We start from the raw sequence: 15,657 nt of genomic DNA on the forward strand, positions 1-15,657 counted from the left end.
ATGTCTACGAACATGTATGTTTGAACCACGTGAGGGCACACTTACATTGAAATGTAAATCCATGTTTATGTGCCTTTTTTAACACCTATACGAGGCCTGATGACAATGTGAATATAGAGGGCAGCAGCAAATAAGCTTTTGTTCTAACACAGGCTCTATGATCTAGATAGTAAATCAAAATCTAAAACTCATCAAGGATCCAAAAAATACCCAGAAGAAAATGATTCTCAGGGTGACATACTGATGATAAATTTACTTTAAATTTATTTCCATAGTCATAGGTTCCTGATCCCACCCACATTGTTTTATTTATTTTGTTGAGAATTGTATGTTAATTTGAGATTATGTTCATTCATGTTCATTGTGTCTGTATTGAAACTCTGCTGTTGCTGTGAGAAGCTCGTTTTCACGGCATTGATACCCCGAGACGGCCCGTGACAATAAACAAACTAATATGTATGTCTCCCTTCCACATGCGTGTTTGAGACAAGTGAGTACATGGTCACATGTTGATGTGTGTGTCATCACGTGTTTGTGTGCCTTGTAGATCTGCAGCTTCACTGAGGGAATGAGCTGGAGGGAGGAGTGAGAGAGAGGGGAGTAAGGGAGTGTGCTGGAGGAGGGGATGGAATAATGTGTGGGCAATAATTGAGGGTCGAGGGAGAAATGGTTAATCCAGGGGGAGTGAAGGAAACTGAGAACAAAGAGAGAGGGTGAAGGGGAACGTGTCAGCGTAAATCTGTGTCTGCTAACACGTTCGCATTTTAGAGGCACTTCTGTAAATTGAGTGTGTACTTGCACGTGTTGTATATATGTGTGCTTCTGCAGTTGTAATCCAGTGTGTGTACGCATCACATTTCCTTGTGTGGAGCTGGTGTAATTGTCCCCTGATTAGGTTAGGATTAAACTAGGGAATTGCGGGGCAGAAAACACGAGGAAATCTGCAGATGATTCGTCCTGACGAAGGGTCTCGGCCCGAAATGTCGACAGTGTTTCTTCCTATAGATGCTGCCTGGCCTGCTGCATTCCACCAGCATTTTGTGTGAATTGGGCGGCGGTGTGGCTCGAAGGCCTGGAGGGGCTTTTCAGCGCCATATCTCAATAAATAAATAAATAGATTTAGAGAGAACTGTTGGGCGATGTCCACACACTCACATTCCACAGTGAGGGTCACTGTCCTCTCCGCTGTCCCGTGTTTATTCTCTGCCACACACTGATAGTCTCCGGCCTGCTGGGGTGTCACTTGAGGAAAGACCAGCCACAGCTTGTTGCTGGAACTTGTTGTGTTCAGTGTCACCCCGAGATGTCTCCACCTCAGGTTCGATGCTGGGAAACTCTGGACGGAGCAGAGGATCGATGTAGGAATCCCTTCCTTCATACTCACCCAGGAATTGTTCACGCTGTTGGTAGAAGTGATTGAGAAATTCTGTGGGGCGTCTAAAGACAAACAGATGGTTAACTGTGCAACAGTTTCAAGACAATAAAAGATCATAAATCAGTTTTAAAAGTGAGTGGGGCCGGTTGGGACGTCTGCGGAGCAAGAGATCACAGAGTGAGTCGGAGGCAAGTCTCTGTGGGCTTGTGCATATGAGGAGTGTTTGATGGCTCTGGGCCAATACTCACTGGAGTTTTCTTTTTTTTTGTAATTTATTTTTTTATTGAAGTTCATCATCAAACAAATATTTCCGTAAGATGTATTTCAGACATTGTACATATATATCATTTAATCATATATATCACAAATCTCCACAAAGTATATATCTGAGGTATACGCTCATAGAAAAGAGTGGAAAGAAAAAAACAAGCAAAAGGAAAGAACTATGTACAAGTAGGGAGTGATTTTTTCTTGTAACTACAGATTCATTGATTTCTGAGAATAAAATCAGGCCTATGAGGCATTATGTAGTTAAACCATTTTCCCCAGTATGAATCAAATTGTTCCAAATTGGATAAAATTCTCTTACGTTTGATTGGATTTAATAGCCTATTAACATTAAAAGAAATGAATTTTACCTTGTCCTTAGCCATCTGTATTTATCTGTCAATGTACCATTGAAATTAGAATAAAACTTAATCGATCTACTCCCTGAACAAATAAGAACCAAGAAATTCAAATAACAACAAAAATGGCAACAAAGGTGTGATTCCAGGGCTGAGGTCTCTAGCAGATGACCCTGCGTTGAGCTAGAGGAAATGTCTAGCTGTGGGGGATAACCCCTCCTACTTGTGAGTTGAGGGCCCCCAATGCAGTATTCATAAAAGTTTGTGAACAAATCCATTACACAGAAAAGATTTCCCTGTGTACTCCTCCTATATATATATATGTATATACACACATATGCATATATATATATATATACACATACACACACGCATACATACATACACAGATACATACACATAACACACATACATTACATACATATATATATTCTCATTTTGGTGGGGAAAAAGGAGTAAGTGAGTGAATAAAGAATTACAACTAAGTAATATAAAATCCACATTATAATAAGTATTTCTCGATATAGGTATATCACCGTGTACTTTTGCTTCCGTTTAGCTTCTCAACATTTTTAAAGTTAGCCAAATATTATGGCTCTTCTGAAGGGGGTGAGGACTGTCTTTGGGAAACTCCCGGTCTCTTCATAATAAATTTCTCTCGGCCTCCTCCCGTCTCCTGCCTTCTCGATTCTCGCACTATTTCCCAAGCGGAGTGGGATAACTCCTCAGCCAGGCTTTCCCTCGTTTTGGTGACGCTAACGGGCAACCCTCTGGCCTTCGTGTCTGTAGTCGCCTCTTCCACCGTCTGGACAACCGCGTCCCGTTGTCATAAAACACAAGAAGTTTAGCAGGGTACGGAGTTTGAAATCTAATCTTGTTTTGCTTTAGTACTCGCTTTACTTCAGAGTATTCTTTGCGTTTCTGCAGGACCACGGGGGGGGGGGGGTAATCTTGGTCGAAATATATTAATTTATCGTCGAAAAACACTCTCTTCTTACCCCAGGCCCTTTGTAGAATCTGCGCCTTGGTGTAGTACCGGAGGAATTTAATTATTATTGAGCGTGGCTTTCTGTCCCGGGTAGGTTTCGGAACGAACGCGCGGTGGGCTCTCTCGACTTCCAGCTCCATAACCGAGGGAAGATCCAGCGCGTCCCGCAGTAAGTTTCCGACAAACTCCGTCATAGACGGGCTCTCCGCTCCTTCGGGAACGTTGCAGATTCGGATATTTTTCCGCCGTGATCTTCCCTCCAGGTCAAGCAGTTTACCTTCTTGGTGATGTATTATTTTTATTGTCTTGCTCAGTATCCGTTCCACGTTTTGAACGCGATTTTCCACCTTCTCAATGCGAGTCTCTGCCAGCGCTATTTTTTGATTAACGCTGGCGAGCTCTGCCTTAATATCCCGGAGCTGCTGCTTTATATCTTTCTGGACCTCCATTATTTCTTTCAGGATTTCGAAGATATTCGCCGCTTCGTCTGAACGAGGCCCAGCGGCCGCCTCGCTAGCACGCAGTCGGGTAGGAGAGCTGCTCGCTGCACTCCTCTCGGCCGCAGGCTCCGCAGTGTCGCTTTTTAAATTGCCGTTCCTTTTCCCCATTCTTGCCCCTCTTTCCAGTTCAAATATTTTTCGAAAAATACTATATTTGACGGGTTAACGGAGCTTAATACGCGTTTTCCGGAGGAGCTAGTGACTTAAGCTGCCATTCTCGACGATGACGTCACCGGAACCTTCCTCACTGGAGTTTTCAAGAATGAGGGGGAATCTCATTGAAACTTAGTGAATATTGAAAGCATATACTGGGAGGACGTGGAGATAATGTTTCCTGTAGTGTGCAGGTCGAGGACCAAAGGGAATAGCTTCAGAATAGAGGGATGTCCATGTAGACAATTCTTTAGCCAGAGGGTGATGAGCGGACGTGTGTCGGAGTCCCTACGAAAAGTTTTGAAATGACGCAACTAAACAACTTTGAAATACCTGAACAGTTCCAGTTTGATCTGATTGGAAATTGAAGGAAAGCCAAAATGCCACCGAAGGCAACAAAACAGACGCAAAAGTCTCCGAAATTGGGCTCCGCTTGTAGCTACGCGGTGCAGACCACCGACAATACCGGCGAGGAGGAGGCTTTAACAGGTCAAAGCCAATTCCTAAACGCCATTCAAGTAATGAAGGATGACTTTGTGTTGAGATTCAAAGGGCTACTGAGCGCAATACAAGGAATGCAAGCGGATTTGAAAGCTGTTACAGCGCGCATTTCAGAGTCCGAAGGGAGAATTAACACCAGTCAGGACGATATCGCCTCTTTACGTACCCAGAATACTACCTTGAAAGCAGCTTTGGAGGCGTTAGTGCTTAAACTGGACGGTCCGTAGCCGCCACTTGAACCTTCACTTCGTGGGACTCCCAGAGAGGGCGGAAGGGTCGGATATGGTCTGTTTTTTGGAAAAATGGATTTCCGAGGTTCTGGGTGCTGAAAACTTCCCTGGACCCTTGCTAATTGAGAGAGCACACAGAATAGGCAGGGCAAACGAAACTGAAACAAAGTCGGCCAAGCGACCCAGGGTAGTGATAATGAAGTTTTTAAACTACGCCGATAAAATTCGGGCTATGAAGGCGGCCAGACTGAAAGAATCTGTACTTTTCGATAATCAAAGAATCAGGTTTTTCCCCGACGTCTCTGCCGAATTACTTAAGCGAAGGCGTGTATTCGATTCGGTGAAGAAAGAGCTGGCCTCGTTCTTGATCACGATATGGTCTGATTTATCCTGCTACACTGCTGGTAACTCATAAAAGAAAGCGCTACACCTTTGACAATGCACTGGCAGCGGAGAAATGTGTGCAGGAGTTGAAGAACTTGGAGGCTGCGGACAAATAGACAATACAGCAGGTTTCTCTTTAACTTTTTGCTTAAATAGGCATGTTCATAGTGCCTAAGGGAGATAAATAAACACACCGCTAACATTCGTTAGCTTTCATCAATGCATTATTTAGGCTAATCAATTTCCATCGGTTCTCACCTTCTACAGTGGCAATGTAACTACGATTAGGTTAAATCTGATAAAGTCTCTTGGTATAATATAGTTAAGATTTTGGTAAGATATTGGTAAGATTTTCTACTACTGATAACGTGGGGGCTCAGACCTGGTTGCTGGCTATGCCGTTCCTCAACATGATAACATGGGAGGACCAGTTAAGCTCCATAATTAGTCCCTCCCTCGGGGCCGTCAGGAAGCTTTCATTATGGGGTGGGTGGGTGTATTTCAGTTTGGGAAATACACTCAGTTATGTTCACATTTTTCTATTTACTTTTCACGGTTTTTTATCTATTTTTTTTTTGTCACGTTGTTATCCCAGTTAGCAGTCATTCTAAATCAATTCAGCTCAACATGATTGAAATTATAACTACTAGTCTCTGTCCTGCGGACTTCATTTTACCTCTTGGAACGCAAGAGGATTAAAAAAACTTGTCAAGTTAAAGTATTGAGTAGGATAAGACAGTTCAAAGCCAAAATAGTTTTTCTGCAGGAGACCCATTTAACCCCTGAAGTTAGCCCCTGAGATTAACCCCTAAGTTAGGGTAAGGAAGAGATGGCCGGGACAGGTTTTTTCAGCGTCTTTTAACTCACACTCAAGAGGGGTAATTACCCTTATACATAAATTGGTGCCTTTTCACCTTGTTAATGTTACTGAAGATCAATCTGGCAGATACCTTATTATTCAATGTGAAATTTTCTCAACCAGGTTCAATTTGGTCAATGTGTATGGGACAAATGATGACAATCCAGCTTTTTTCAGACACCTGTTTTTATCATAAGCTGCTCTGCCGGGCTACCTTATTATAGGTGGTGATTTTAAATGTGCACTTCAACCTGAACTAGACAGTTCTAAGGGGAAAGATACCTCTCACAATCAAACAAGAAAAGAGTTATTGCAACGTGTTAAAGACTTTAATTTAGTTGATGTGTGGAGAAGGAAATACCCGGATAAATTAGCGTTTTCTTGCTATTCTAGCACTTGCCAGACCTTTCCCAGAATTAATTATTACTTAGTTTCAGCTACCTTAATATCTACAATTTCAAGCTGCTGGTATGACAGCATATTAATTGCGGATCATGCTCCAGTTTCATTTACTTGGAACCAGCCTAATGCTTTACATTACTCCCCAAGGTGGCGGCTTCAAAATATTTGGTTTAGGGATCCAGAATTTATAAAGTTTATTGGAGAACAGATAGACTACTATTTTAGAATGAATATGGACCAGACATCTGCGGCTATAAGATGGGAAGCCTTTAAAGCTTTTCTAAGAGGTCAGATGATTAGCTTCACCAGCTTTAAGCAGAAATTTTTTAGATTTGAAATAGAACAGCTCGGAAAAAGAATAAAAGAGACTGAATCTGAAATTTTTCAAAATCCCTCTCAGCAGCTATTTGCAGAACTTAACAAACTGAGAGCTAGATATAATGTATTGTCCATTGATAAGGTAACAAAAAGTTTGATGAGATTGAAGCAATCCTATTATGAGCAGGGTGAAAAGGCTAATAAACGCTTGGCCTGGCATATCAAACAGATACAAACAGAAAGGACAATAAACTCCCTGCAATCAGGTGATGGGGTGACAACTGCTGACCCAAAAGAAATAAATAATATCTTTTTGAGATTTTACCAAAATTTGTATACATCAGAATATTCCGATTCAACTCCACAAATACAAAAGGAATTTCTGGATTTGCTAGAATTTACACCCCTGGATGAAATGTCCTTGACCTTGCTGGAGTATAGCTTAGAGGATAAAGAATTGTCTAAAAAAATACGAAGGGAGGGAAAAATCCTGGGCCTGATGGCATTCCGATTGAAATATATAAAATCTTTAAAACTAAATTAATACCACCTCTGCTTGATATATATCAGGAGTCATTCGATACTGGATCCCTTGCCCCCCCCCCTTTAATATGGCAGTAATTACACTACTACTAAAACCTGGAAAATCACCGTCCCTATGTGGATCTTATAGACCAATGTCACTTCTGAATGATTTCAAATTTCTTTGAAAGGTATTAGCCAGGAGGCTGGAGCCACTCTTGCCAAAGATGGTCCACCCTGACCAAGATGGTTTTGTTAAGGGAAGACAGGGCTTCCACAACATCTGAAGAGTGTTTAATATACTCTATGAAAAGTTTGGAAGCTCTGATAGTGCTATTCTGTCACTGGATGCCGAGAAAGCTTTTGACAGAATGAAATAGCAATATTTGTTTAAAGTTTTAGAAAAATTCAGTATAGGGGGGAAATTTTTTACAATGGATGCAGCCTCTTTATTCTAACCCACAGGCTGAAATTTTAATTAATGGGCTTTTTTCAGCACCTTTCAAACTCCAAAGGGGAAAAAGACCGGGCTGTCCCCTATCTCATATGGCAATTTGAAAAGAGGCTACCATAGCAGGAATAACTATAGGAGATATAGAACATCGCATAGCCCTGTACGCAGATGACATAATTTTGTTTTGTTCTAACTTGAAACAAACATTACTTGCCTTAACTGACCTGATAAGTACTTTTGGTACTTTTGCAGGCTATAAAATAAACAACAATAAATCTGTAATATTATTCATGGATAAAGATGAGAGACTCAATCCCTCATTTCAAACTCCATTCATGGTGTCAGTACAGGGTTTTACTTATTTGGGTGTTAAAATCACTCCTACTATTGATGAAATTATCTCAACTAATTATAATCCTCTCACAGACTCAGTTATTCAACATAAACAGATGGTCGATATTGCCTATATCTCTGATTGGACGCATAAACATTCTAAAAATGTCAATTTTACTGAAGTTCCTGTACCTTTTTCAATCTATCCCACCTTCTCCTCCATCATCTTTCTTTTATTTATTAAAGAAAGTTCTTTCCAACTTTATCTGGAATAATAGACGTCCAAGACTCAGGGTTTCTCTATTATATTTGCCATATGATAGAGGCGGCTTACAGCTACCAAATCTTATATGGTATTTTTGGGTGGCCCAAATTAGAGCAGGAATGTTCTACTTTGTTAAGGATCACTCCCCTACTTGGGTCTCAATGGAATCCCGGTCGATCAATATCCCCCTAGATCTATTTGTATTCAGCAGATAAGAAAAAACTGATTAAACAAACTAAAAATTCTTTTTAAAAAAAATACAATGATGATTTGGCATAATGCTGTTGCATATTTGGGAGCGACATCATAGTTATCCCAGTTTACCCCCATCTTTGCTAATGATGGCTTTAGGCCCGGCAGTGCAGACCCTGGTTTTAAAACTTGGGCAACCCGAGGCATAGTAAAAGGTGTCTGATCTTTATAAGGGTGATACATTTATGTCATTTGAAGAACTCAAGGACACATATGGAATTCCAACAAAACACTTTAAATACCTTCAGGTGCGAAGTTTTATTATGTCCAGGCTACGCAACAGTTTGAAACTATCTACCCTAGAAGAAATCACTCTGAACTTATCTGAAGCTAGGGGACATGTTTCTGTACTATACAATTTATTTGCAAGCAAATGCAAAGAGTCATCAAACAACATACTTCAAGCATGGAGAATTTATTTGAATGAGAATCTATCTCAAAAAGAATGGTCAGAAGCTTGTTCCTTAGCTCAAACCCAATCAGTGAACACTCACTCTAAATTATTACGATATAAATGGATAACCAGACAGTACATTACTCCAGTCAGATTGCATCATTTTAACCCCAACAGTCCAGAAATTTGCATTAAATTTAACCATCAAAAGGGATCTCTGTTTCATTGAATGTGGGAGTGCTCCTGGATAATTTGTTTCTGGAAGAAGGTGCTGGATTTGATTAGACAGATTATTGGGAAAAAGGTGCCCCTCAATCCTAAATTATGTATTCTGAATATTTATCCAAATGACTTTGTAACCTCCAAAAATGTAAGGTCTCTGCTTAACATTTGTGTTTTGGAAGCTAAGCACTGTATAGCCTATTCATGGAAGAAACCATCAACCAGTGGACTCTCACAATGGTCGAAAGGAATGACTTCTTATCTTGCTCTGGGAACGATAAGCTACATTACAAAAAACAAACTTGACAAATTTCGAGAAATATGGAACATTTTCTACAAGTTCGTGGAGAATAATGTTCAAGATGATGAAAGTAATGAACTGAATTGACTGCTTTTTTTCCCATGGTGGGACGGTTGCGTCTTTTTAATATATATATTTTTTCTTTTGTTTTCCTATTTTTTTATTTTTTCTTCAACTTTGTTATAGTTTCGACTTATGAATGATATATAGTTTTTTCCTTTTATTCTGTAAAAACAATAAAGAGATGTTTAAAAAAATATGGTTGAGAAATTGATGCAGGGGTCAGGGCTTCAGGTTCTTGGATCATTGGTCTGGGGGAGATACGACCTGTAGGAAAGGAACCCGAGGGGGAATAACATTTTTGCAGGCAGATTTGTTATAACTGCTGGAGAGGGTTTAAACTGATTTGGCAGGGGGATGGGAACGAGAGGGAAGGGAGCCAGGATAGGAGGGATGGCAAAAAAGCAAAGATATCATGCAGTCAGACTGTCAAGAAGGACAGGCAGATGAGAGGACAAAACTGCAGCCATCAGGGTGAGTATCAGTGAATTAGGGATGCTGAATCAAAAACAAGTAACAAATACAGTACTCAAAGTGTGATATCTTAATGCATGGAGTATAAAAAATAAGTTGGATGATCTTTTTGCACTTTTATAGATTGTCAGGCATGATGGTGTGGCCATCAGTGAATGGTGGCTGAAGGATGGTTGTAGTTAGGAGCTGGATGTCCAAGGTTACATATTGTATTGGTGGGATAGGAAGGTAGGTGGAGGGGATGGTGTGACTCTTCTGGTTAAGTATGTCATCAAATTATTAGAAAGATGTGACATAGGATCAGAAGATGGAGAATCCTTGTGGGTTGAGTAGAGAAACTGCAAGGGTAAAAGGACCCTGACGACAGTTGCATTCAGGCCTCCAAACAGTAGCTGGGATGTGGACTACAGATTACAATGGGAAATAGAAACGGTGTGTCACAAGGGAAACGTTAGGATAGACATGGGAGATTTTACAAGCAGGTAGATTGGAAAAATGAGGCTCGTAATAGATCCCTAGATAGTGAATGTGAATGCTTACAAGATGGCTTTTTAAAGCAGTTTGTCATTGAGCCTACAAGGAGATTAGCTATACTGGATTGGGTGTTATGTAAATTAGGTGATTTGGAAGCTGAAGGTAAGGGAACCCTTAGGATGGAATGGTGATAATTTGATTGAGCTCAACTTGAAATTTGATAGGGAGAAAATAAAGTCTGACAGAACAGTACTTCAGTAAAGGAAATTACAGTAGTATGAGAGAGGAGTTGGCCAAAGTAAATTGGAAGGAGATACTGGCACACATGACAGCAGAGCAGCAATGGCTTGAGTTTCTGGGAAAATGAGGAAGGTGCAGGATAGGTGTGTTCCAAAAACAAAGAAATACTCAAACGGCAAAATGGTACAATCATGGCTGACAAGGGAAGTTAAAGCTAATTTAAAAAACTAAAGAGAGGGCATACAACAAAGCAAAAATTAGCAGGAAGATATAAATTTGTGAAGCTTGTAAAAAAAAGTTACAGAAAGCAACTAAAATAATCATTATGAGAAAAAATATGAAATATGAGAGCAAGCTAGCAAACAATATCAAGGGGATAGAAAAAGCATTTTTAACATATAAAAAAGAAAAATGGAGATGAGTGTCGATATAAGACCATTAGAAAATGAGGCTGGAGAAATAATAACGGGACAAGGAGATGGCAGATGAACTAAATGAGTATTTTGCATCAGTTGTCACTGTGGAAGACACAAGCAGTGTGGCAGGTGTTGACGAGTGTGAGGGAAGGGAAGTGAATGCAGTTACTATTACAAGGGAGAAGGTGCTCAAAAAGCTGAAGTTACACAATTCACCCGGACCAGATGAACTGCACCCTAGGGTTCTGAAAGAGGTAGCAGTAGAGATTGTGGAGGCATTAGTTATGATCTTTCAGGAATCACTGGACTTTGGCATAAGACCATAAGACAAAGGAGGAGAATTAAGGCATTCAGCCCATCAAGTCTGCTCCACCATCCCATCATGGTTGATCCCAGGTCCCACTCACCTCCATACACCTGCCTTCTCACTATATCCTTTGATGCCTGACCGATCAGGAAATGATCAACTTCCACCTTAAATATATGCACAGACCTAGCCTCCACCGCAGCCTGTGGCAGAGCATTCCCAGATTTACTACTCTATGGCTAAAAAAACATTCCTGCTACCTCTCTTCTAAAGGGTCCTTCCTCAATTTTGAGGCTGTGTTCTCTAGTTCTGGATACCCTCACCATAGGAATCATCCTCTCCTATCCACCCTATCTGGTCATTTCAACTTTTGGCCTAACTGTATTCAATCTGCCTCATTTTTGCCCATTCTTCCAAAAGTCCTGCTGCACTTTCATTGCTTCCTCACCACTACCTATCTCCACCTATCTTTGTATCATCCACAAATCCATCAATTCCATGATCTGAATCATAGACAAACAACATGCAAAGCAGCGGTCACAATACTGTCCCTGGAACACCACTAGTCACCGGCAGCCAAGCAGAAAAGGCCCCTTTTATTCCCACTCACTGCCCCCTGCCTGACAACCATTCTGCTCTGTGCCAGTATCTTTCCTGCAATGCCATTTATCTTGTTAAGCAGCCTCATGTGTGGCACCTTATCAAGCACCTTCTGAAAATCCAAGTAAATTACATCCACCGCTTCTCATTGGAATACTCTGTTTGTCTCTTCCTCAAAGAACTCAGATTTGTCAGGCAAGATCTATCCTATATCTATCTATCCTACATGTAATCTCCTCAAAGAATTCCAACAGGTCCATCAGGCAAGATTCCTCTTTACAGAAACCATGCTGATTTTGACTTACTATATCATTAGGCTCCATGTACCTCGAAGCCTCATTCCTAATAATGGACTCCAATACTTTCACAAACACTGTTAGGCTAACTGTCCTATAATATCCTTTCTTTTCCCTTCCTCCCTTAAAGAGTAGAGTGATATTTGCAATCTTCCAGTCCTTTGGGACCAGGCCAGAATCAAGGGATGGTTCCAGAGGACTGGAAAATTGCAAATGAGGGAGGCAGCAGAAAGGAAATTATAGAGCAGTTAGCCTGAACTCAGTGGTTGGGAAGATGTTGGAGTCAATTGTTAAAGGACAAGGTTATGGAGTACTTGGTGACATAGGACACAGTAGGATAAAGTCAGCATGGTTTCTTTAAGGGAAAATCTTGCCTGACAAACCTGTTGGAATTCTTTGAGGAGATGACAAGTCGGATAGATAAAGGGGAAGCAGTGGATGTTGTACATTTGGATTTTCAGAAGGAATTTGACAAGGTGCCATACATGAGGCTGCTTATTAAGTTCAGAGCCCACGGTTAGAGCATTGGCTGAGTAGTAGGAGGCAGCGAGTGGGAATAAAAGGATCTGGTTGACTGGCAGTGACTCGTGGTGTTCCACAGGGGTTGGTGTTGGGACCACTTATCTTTATGCTGTATAGGTGATTTAGATGATGGGTTTGTTGCCAAGTTTGCAGGGGATATGAATATTGTTGGAAGGGCAGGTAGTGTTGAGGAAACAGGAAGGCTACAGAAGGATTGCAGATCAGAAGGATGGGCAAGAAAGTGGCACATGAAATACAGATGTACAATGTACTGCGTATGATAATCAAAATGGCTTCTTTGTTAAAAGAAAGAATGCTTCTTTGTTATGATAGGTGCTTTCTCTCACAGTTGTTAAACTTTAGAATTGCTGATAACGGGGATTGTATTCATTTGTTAACCAATGGGGAAATGTTATTTTGTCTTGTGGGTGTGGGAGCTTGGGGGTTTTCGCGGTATTTTCGGAGAGTCGGGAAGAGGACGTCGAGGAAGGTGGACGTGCGCTGCACTGTTCGGTCGACCACCAGGGTGGTCCCAGGTGCGAGGATGTGCAGGTCGGAGGAAAGTGACGAGAGGTCGAGTGGTTCGATGGTTGAGCTCCAACGATGTGCACTAAACTGACTGAACTTTGATAAGTTGGCGCCTTTTACTTTATTTTCTTTTCCTTGATATACATTGTATTGTTAGCACTCATTTAGTTTTAGTAAAATCTTTAAAGTATATTCAACAACGGTATCTGGTGTGTTTGATATTGTGTGTGCGACGCTGCATTAACTTGATTCCCACAGCACCTACGTATACGGGAGGCGGGGTTGGAGAGTGGCTGGGCTTTTTACCCCTAGACATACACCAACCTGTTGGGCAAGTGTTACACAATGTTGCAAAGTGCATGGACATGCACTTCGGTAGAAAAAATAAATTTGCAGACTATTTTCTAAATGCGGAGAAATTCAAAATATCTGAGATGTCCTTGTGCAGAACACCCTAAAGGTTAACTTGTAGGTTGAGTGGGTGGTGAGGAAGGTAAATGCATTGTTAGCATTCATTTCAAGAGGTCCAGAATACAAGAGCAGGGTTGTGATGCTGAGGCTTTAAAAGGCACTGGTGAGGCTTCACCTTGAGCATTGTGAACAGTTTTGGGCTCATTATCTAAAAGATGTGCTGGCATTGGAGAGGGTTCAGATGGATGATTCTGGGAATGAAAGGGTAATCATATGAGGAATGTTTGATGGCTCTGGACCTGTGCTTGCTGGAATTTAGAAGAATGAGGGGGGGATCTCATTGAAATCTTTTGAATGTTGAAAGCCCTAGACAGTAGATGTAGAAAGGATGTTTCCCATGGTGGGGGAGTTCAGGGCAAGAGGACACAGCCTCAGGATAGAGGGGGGTCCATTTAAAGCAAAGAGGCAAAGACATTACTTTAGCCAGATGTTGGTGAGTTTCAGGAATTTGTTACCACAGGCCACTGTGGAAGCCAGGTCATTGGGTTTATTTAAAGCAGAGATTGATAGGTTCATCAAAGGTTATGGGGAAGAGACTGGGGAGTGGGGCTGAAGAGGGGAAAAATGGATCAGCCATAACTGAATAGTGGAGCAGATTCAATGGACCAAATGGTCTAATTCTGCTCCTATGTCTTATGGTCTTTTTATGGATATTCAGGGCAACATTTGTCAATAAATATATAATTTAATTATCCTCATACTGAAATTTGCAGACTATTTCTGTGTACTCTGCAGAGTATTGCTGTACCTGTATGATAACTGATCTCCATACTTACACTGCACAGTTAGCGTGAGGGTCTGCTCCGATGAAACAGATGGGTATCTGACTCTGCAGGTGAGATTTTGCCCGTGGTGTTTGAGCGCTGGGGTCATGGTCAGGACAGAAGTATATGTCAGATTGTTGTGCCACTGAGTTACACTGCTTGAGACTGATGGTGGTACATCCGTGGGGGTGACCCAGGTTAAGTTGGGTGAAGTTCCATCACACGTGGTGTTGAAGATGCAGGTTATGTCCACAGACTTTCCTTCAACAAATTCACCAGCGAATATCGTGGGTTTATCTGTGAAATCTAACAGAAAAATGAATCCTTTTAGTTCAATATCACCAGATGCATCAGTTCAGATAGAAATCCCAGCCCCACAACAGGAAAGGTGTTTACAGGATGATCCCTGAACAATGAGGGTAGAGTGTGAGGGAAAGTTGAACAGTGTGGGGTTCATTACTGTTCTGAAAGCTGTTGAGAGGGGAAATGGGAAACAGAGCCCTCCACTGAGAGCCACAATATCAGTCACCGTGTCAGGAACTCGGCCGGATGGACCCAAACGCAGGACACAGACACTGAAGTACCAGGGGGAGGGCAGGATGGGGATGCCATGGCACTTAAGGGTAGACCTGGGGTTCAGGTAGATAGAGGTTCAGCCAGGCAGGTCCCCCGGGGTTCAGGCAGGCAGGTCTAGGTGGCTAGATAGGCTGGCGGAGAGCCCTCCCTGGGTGGACTGCATATATCCCGGGAAGGGCCGCCTCCCAGGTGGAAACATCGGAGGCCTGGGCACGACGCGAACCCCTAGGCAGGTGCAGGGTACAATCCCAAGTTTCGGGCGGAAGAGGAGGATGGGGCAGAAACCCCCCTGGGCCGCGGCGGGTCGGCCAGATCTGCCCGACGGAGGCAAGGGGTAGGAACGGGTATAGGTCCAGGGTGACCAACACAACAGTCATGATAACAGGAAAATCGGGAACGGCCGGCAGACAGCGCGACCGCGCGAACAAAACAAACGAGCGGAGAAGCGGGACCAGCGCATGGGAAGAAAGGTGGGGGAGCGGACCAACCTGGCAGTACTGGTACGGGGCAGAGAAGCATGATGAAGAGTAGATCTGAGCCCGGGCAGGGTAACAGAATCCAGAGAAGAGTTCGGAGCCGGCGAAGAAACAGGAAACAGAACAAAACGACCACCCGCCTGGTCCCAGTCCCAAGGCCCCTTATAAACACCTGCAGCTCAATGAGTTACAGGTGTGCCTCCTTGAACCAGGAGGGTCCGAACTAGATCACGGGTGACGGGAGGGACAACTGCAGAACCCGGAGTCCGGAGCCCTCGGACCGGATCAAGACCCGGAACGCGGATTCCAGACTGGACCCTGACAGTACCCGCCCCCCCCCCCCCCTCCTCCTCTCCTCTCCTCTCCTCTAAGGG

The 15,657-nt window shown here is 42.5% G+C and overlaps 1 protein-coding gene across 1 annotated transcript in view; it reads right to left on the reverse strand.

The window, feature by feature from the left end:
• The window catches only part of LOC140726514 (sialic acid-binding Ig-like lectin 13), a 45,794-nt gene that overhangs the window by 14,192 nt on the left and 15,945 nt on the right, over positions 1-15,657 (reverse strand). The window contains exons 4-5 of the mRNA XM_073043051.1: positions 14,244-14,537; positions 1,156-1,437 (exon numbers count right to left, since the gene is read on the reverse strand). Coding sequence (XP_072899152.1) covers positions 1,156-1,437; positions 14,244-14,537 — 576 coding nt within the window. The remainder of the gene's footprint in view (positions 1-1,155; positions 1,438-14,243; positions 14,538-15,657) is intronic.

Source organism: Hemitrygon akajei, chromosome 1 (genome assembly GCF_048418815.1).
Source record: "Hemitrygon akajei chromosome 1, sHemAka1.3, whole genome shotgun sequence".
In the NCBI taxonomy this organism is placed as follows: Eukaryota; Metazoa; Chordata; class Chondrichthyes; order Myliobatiformes; family Dasyatidae; genus Hemitrygon; species Hemitrygon akajei.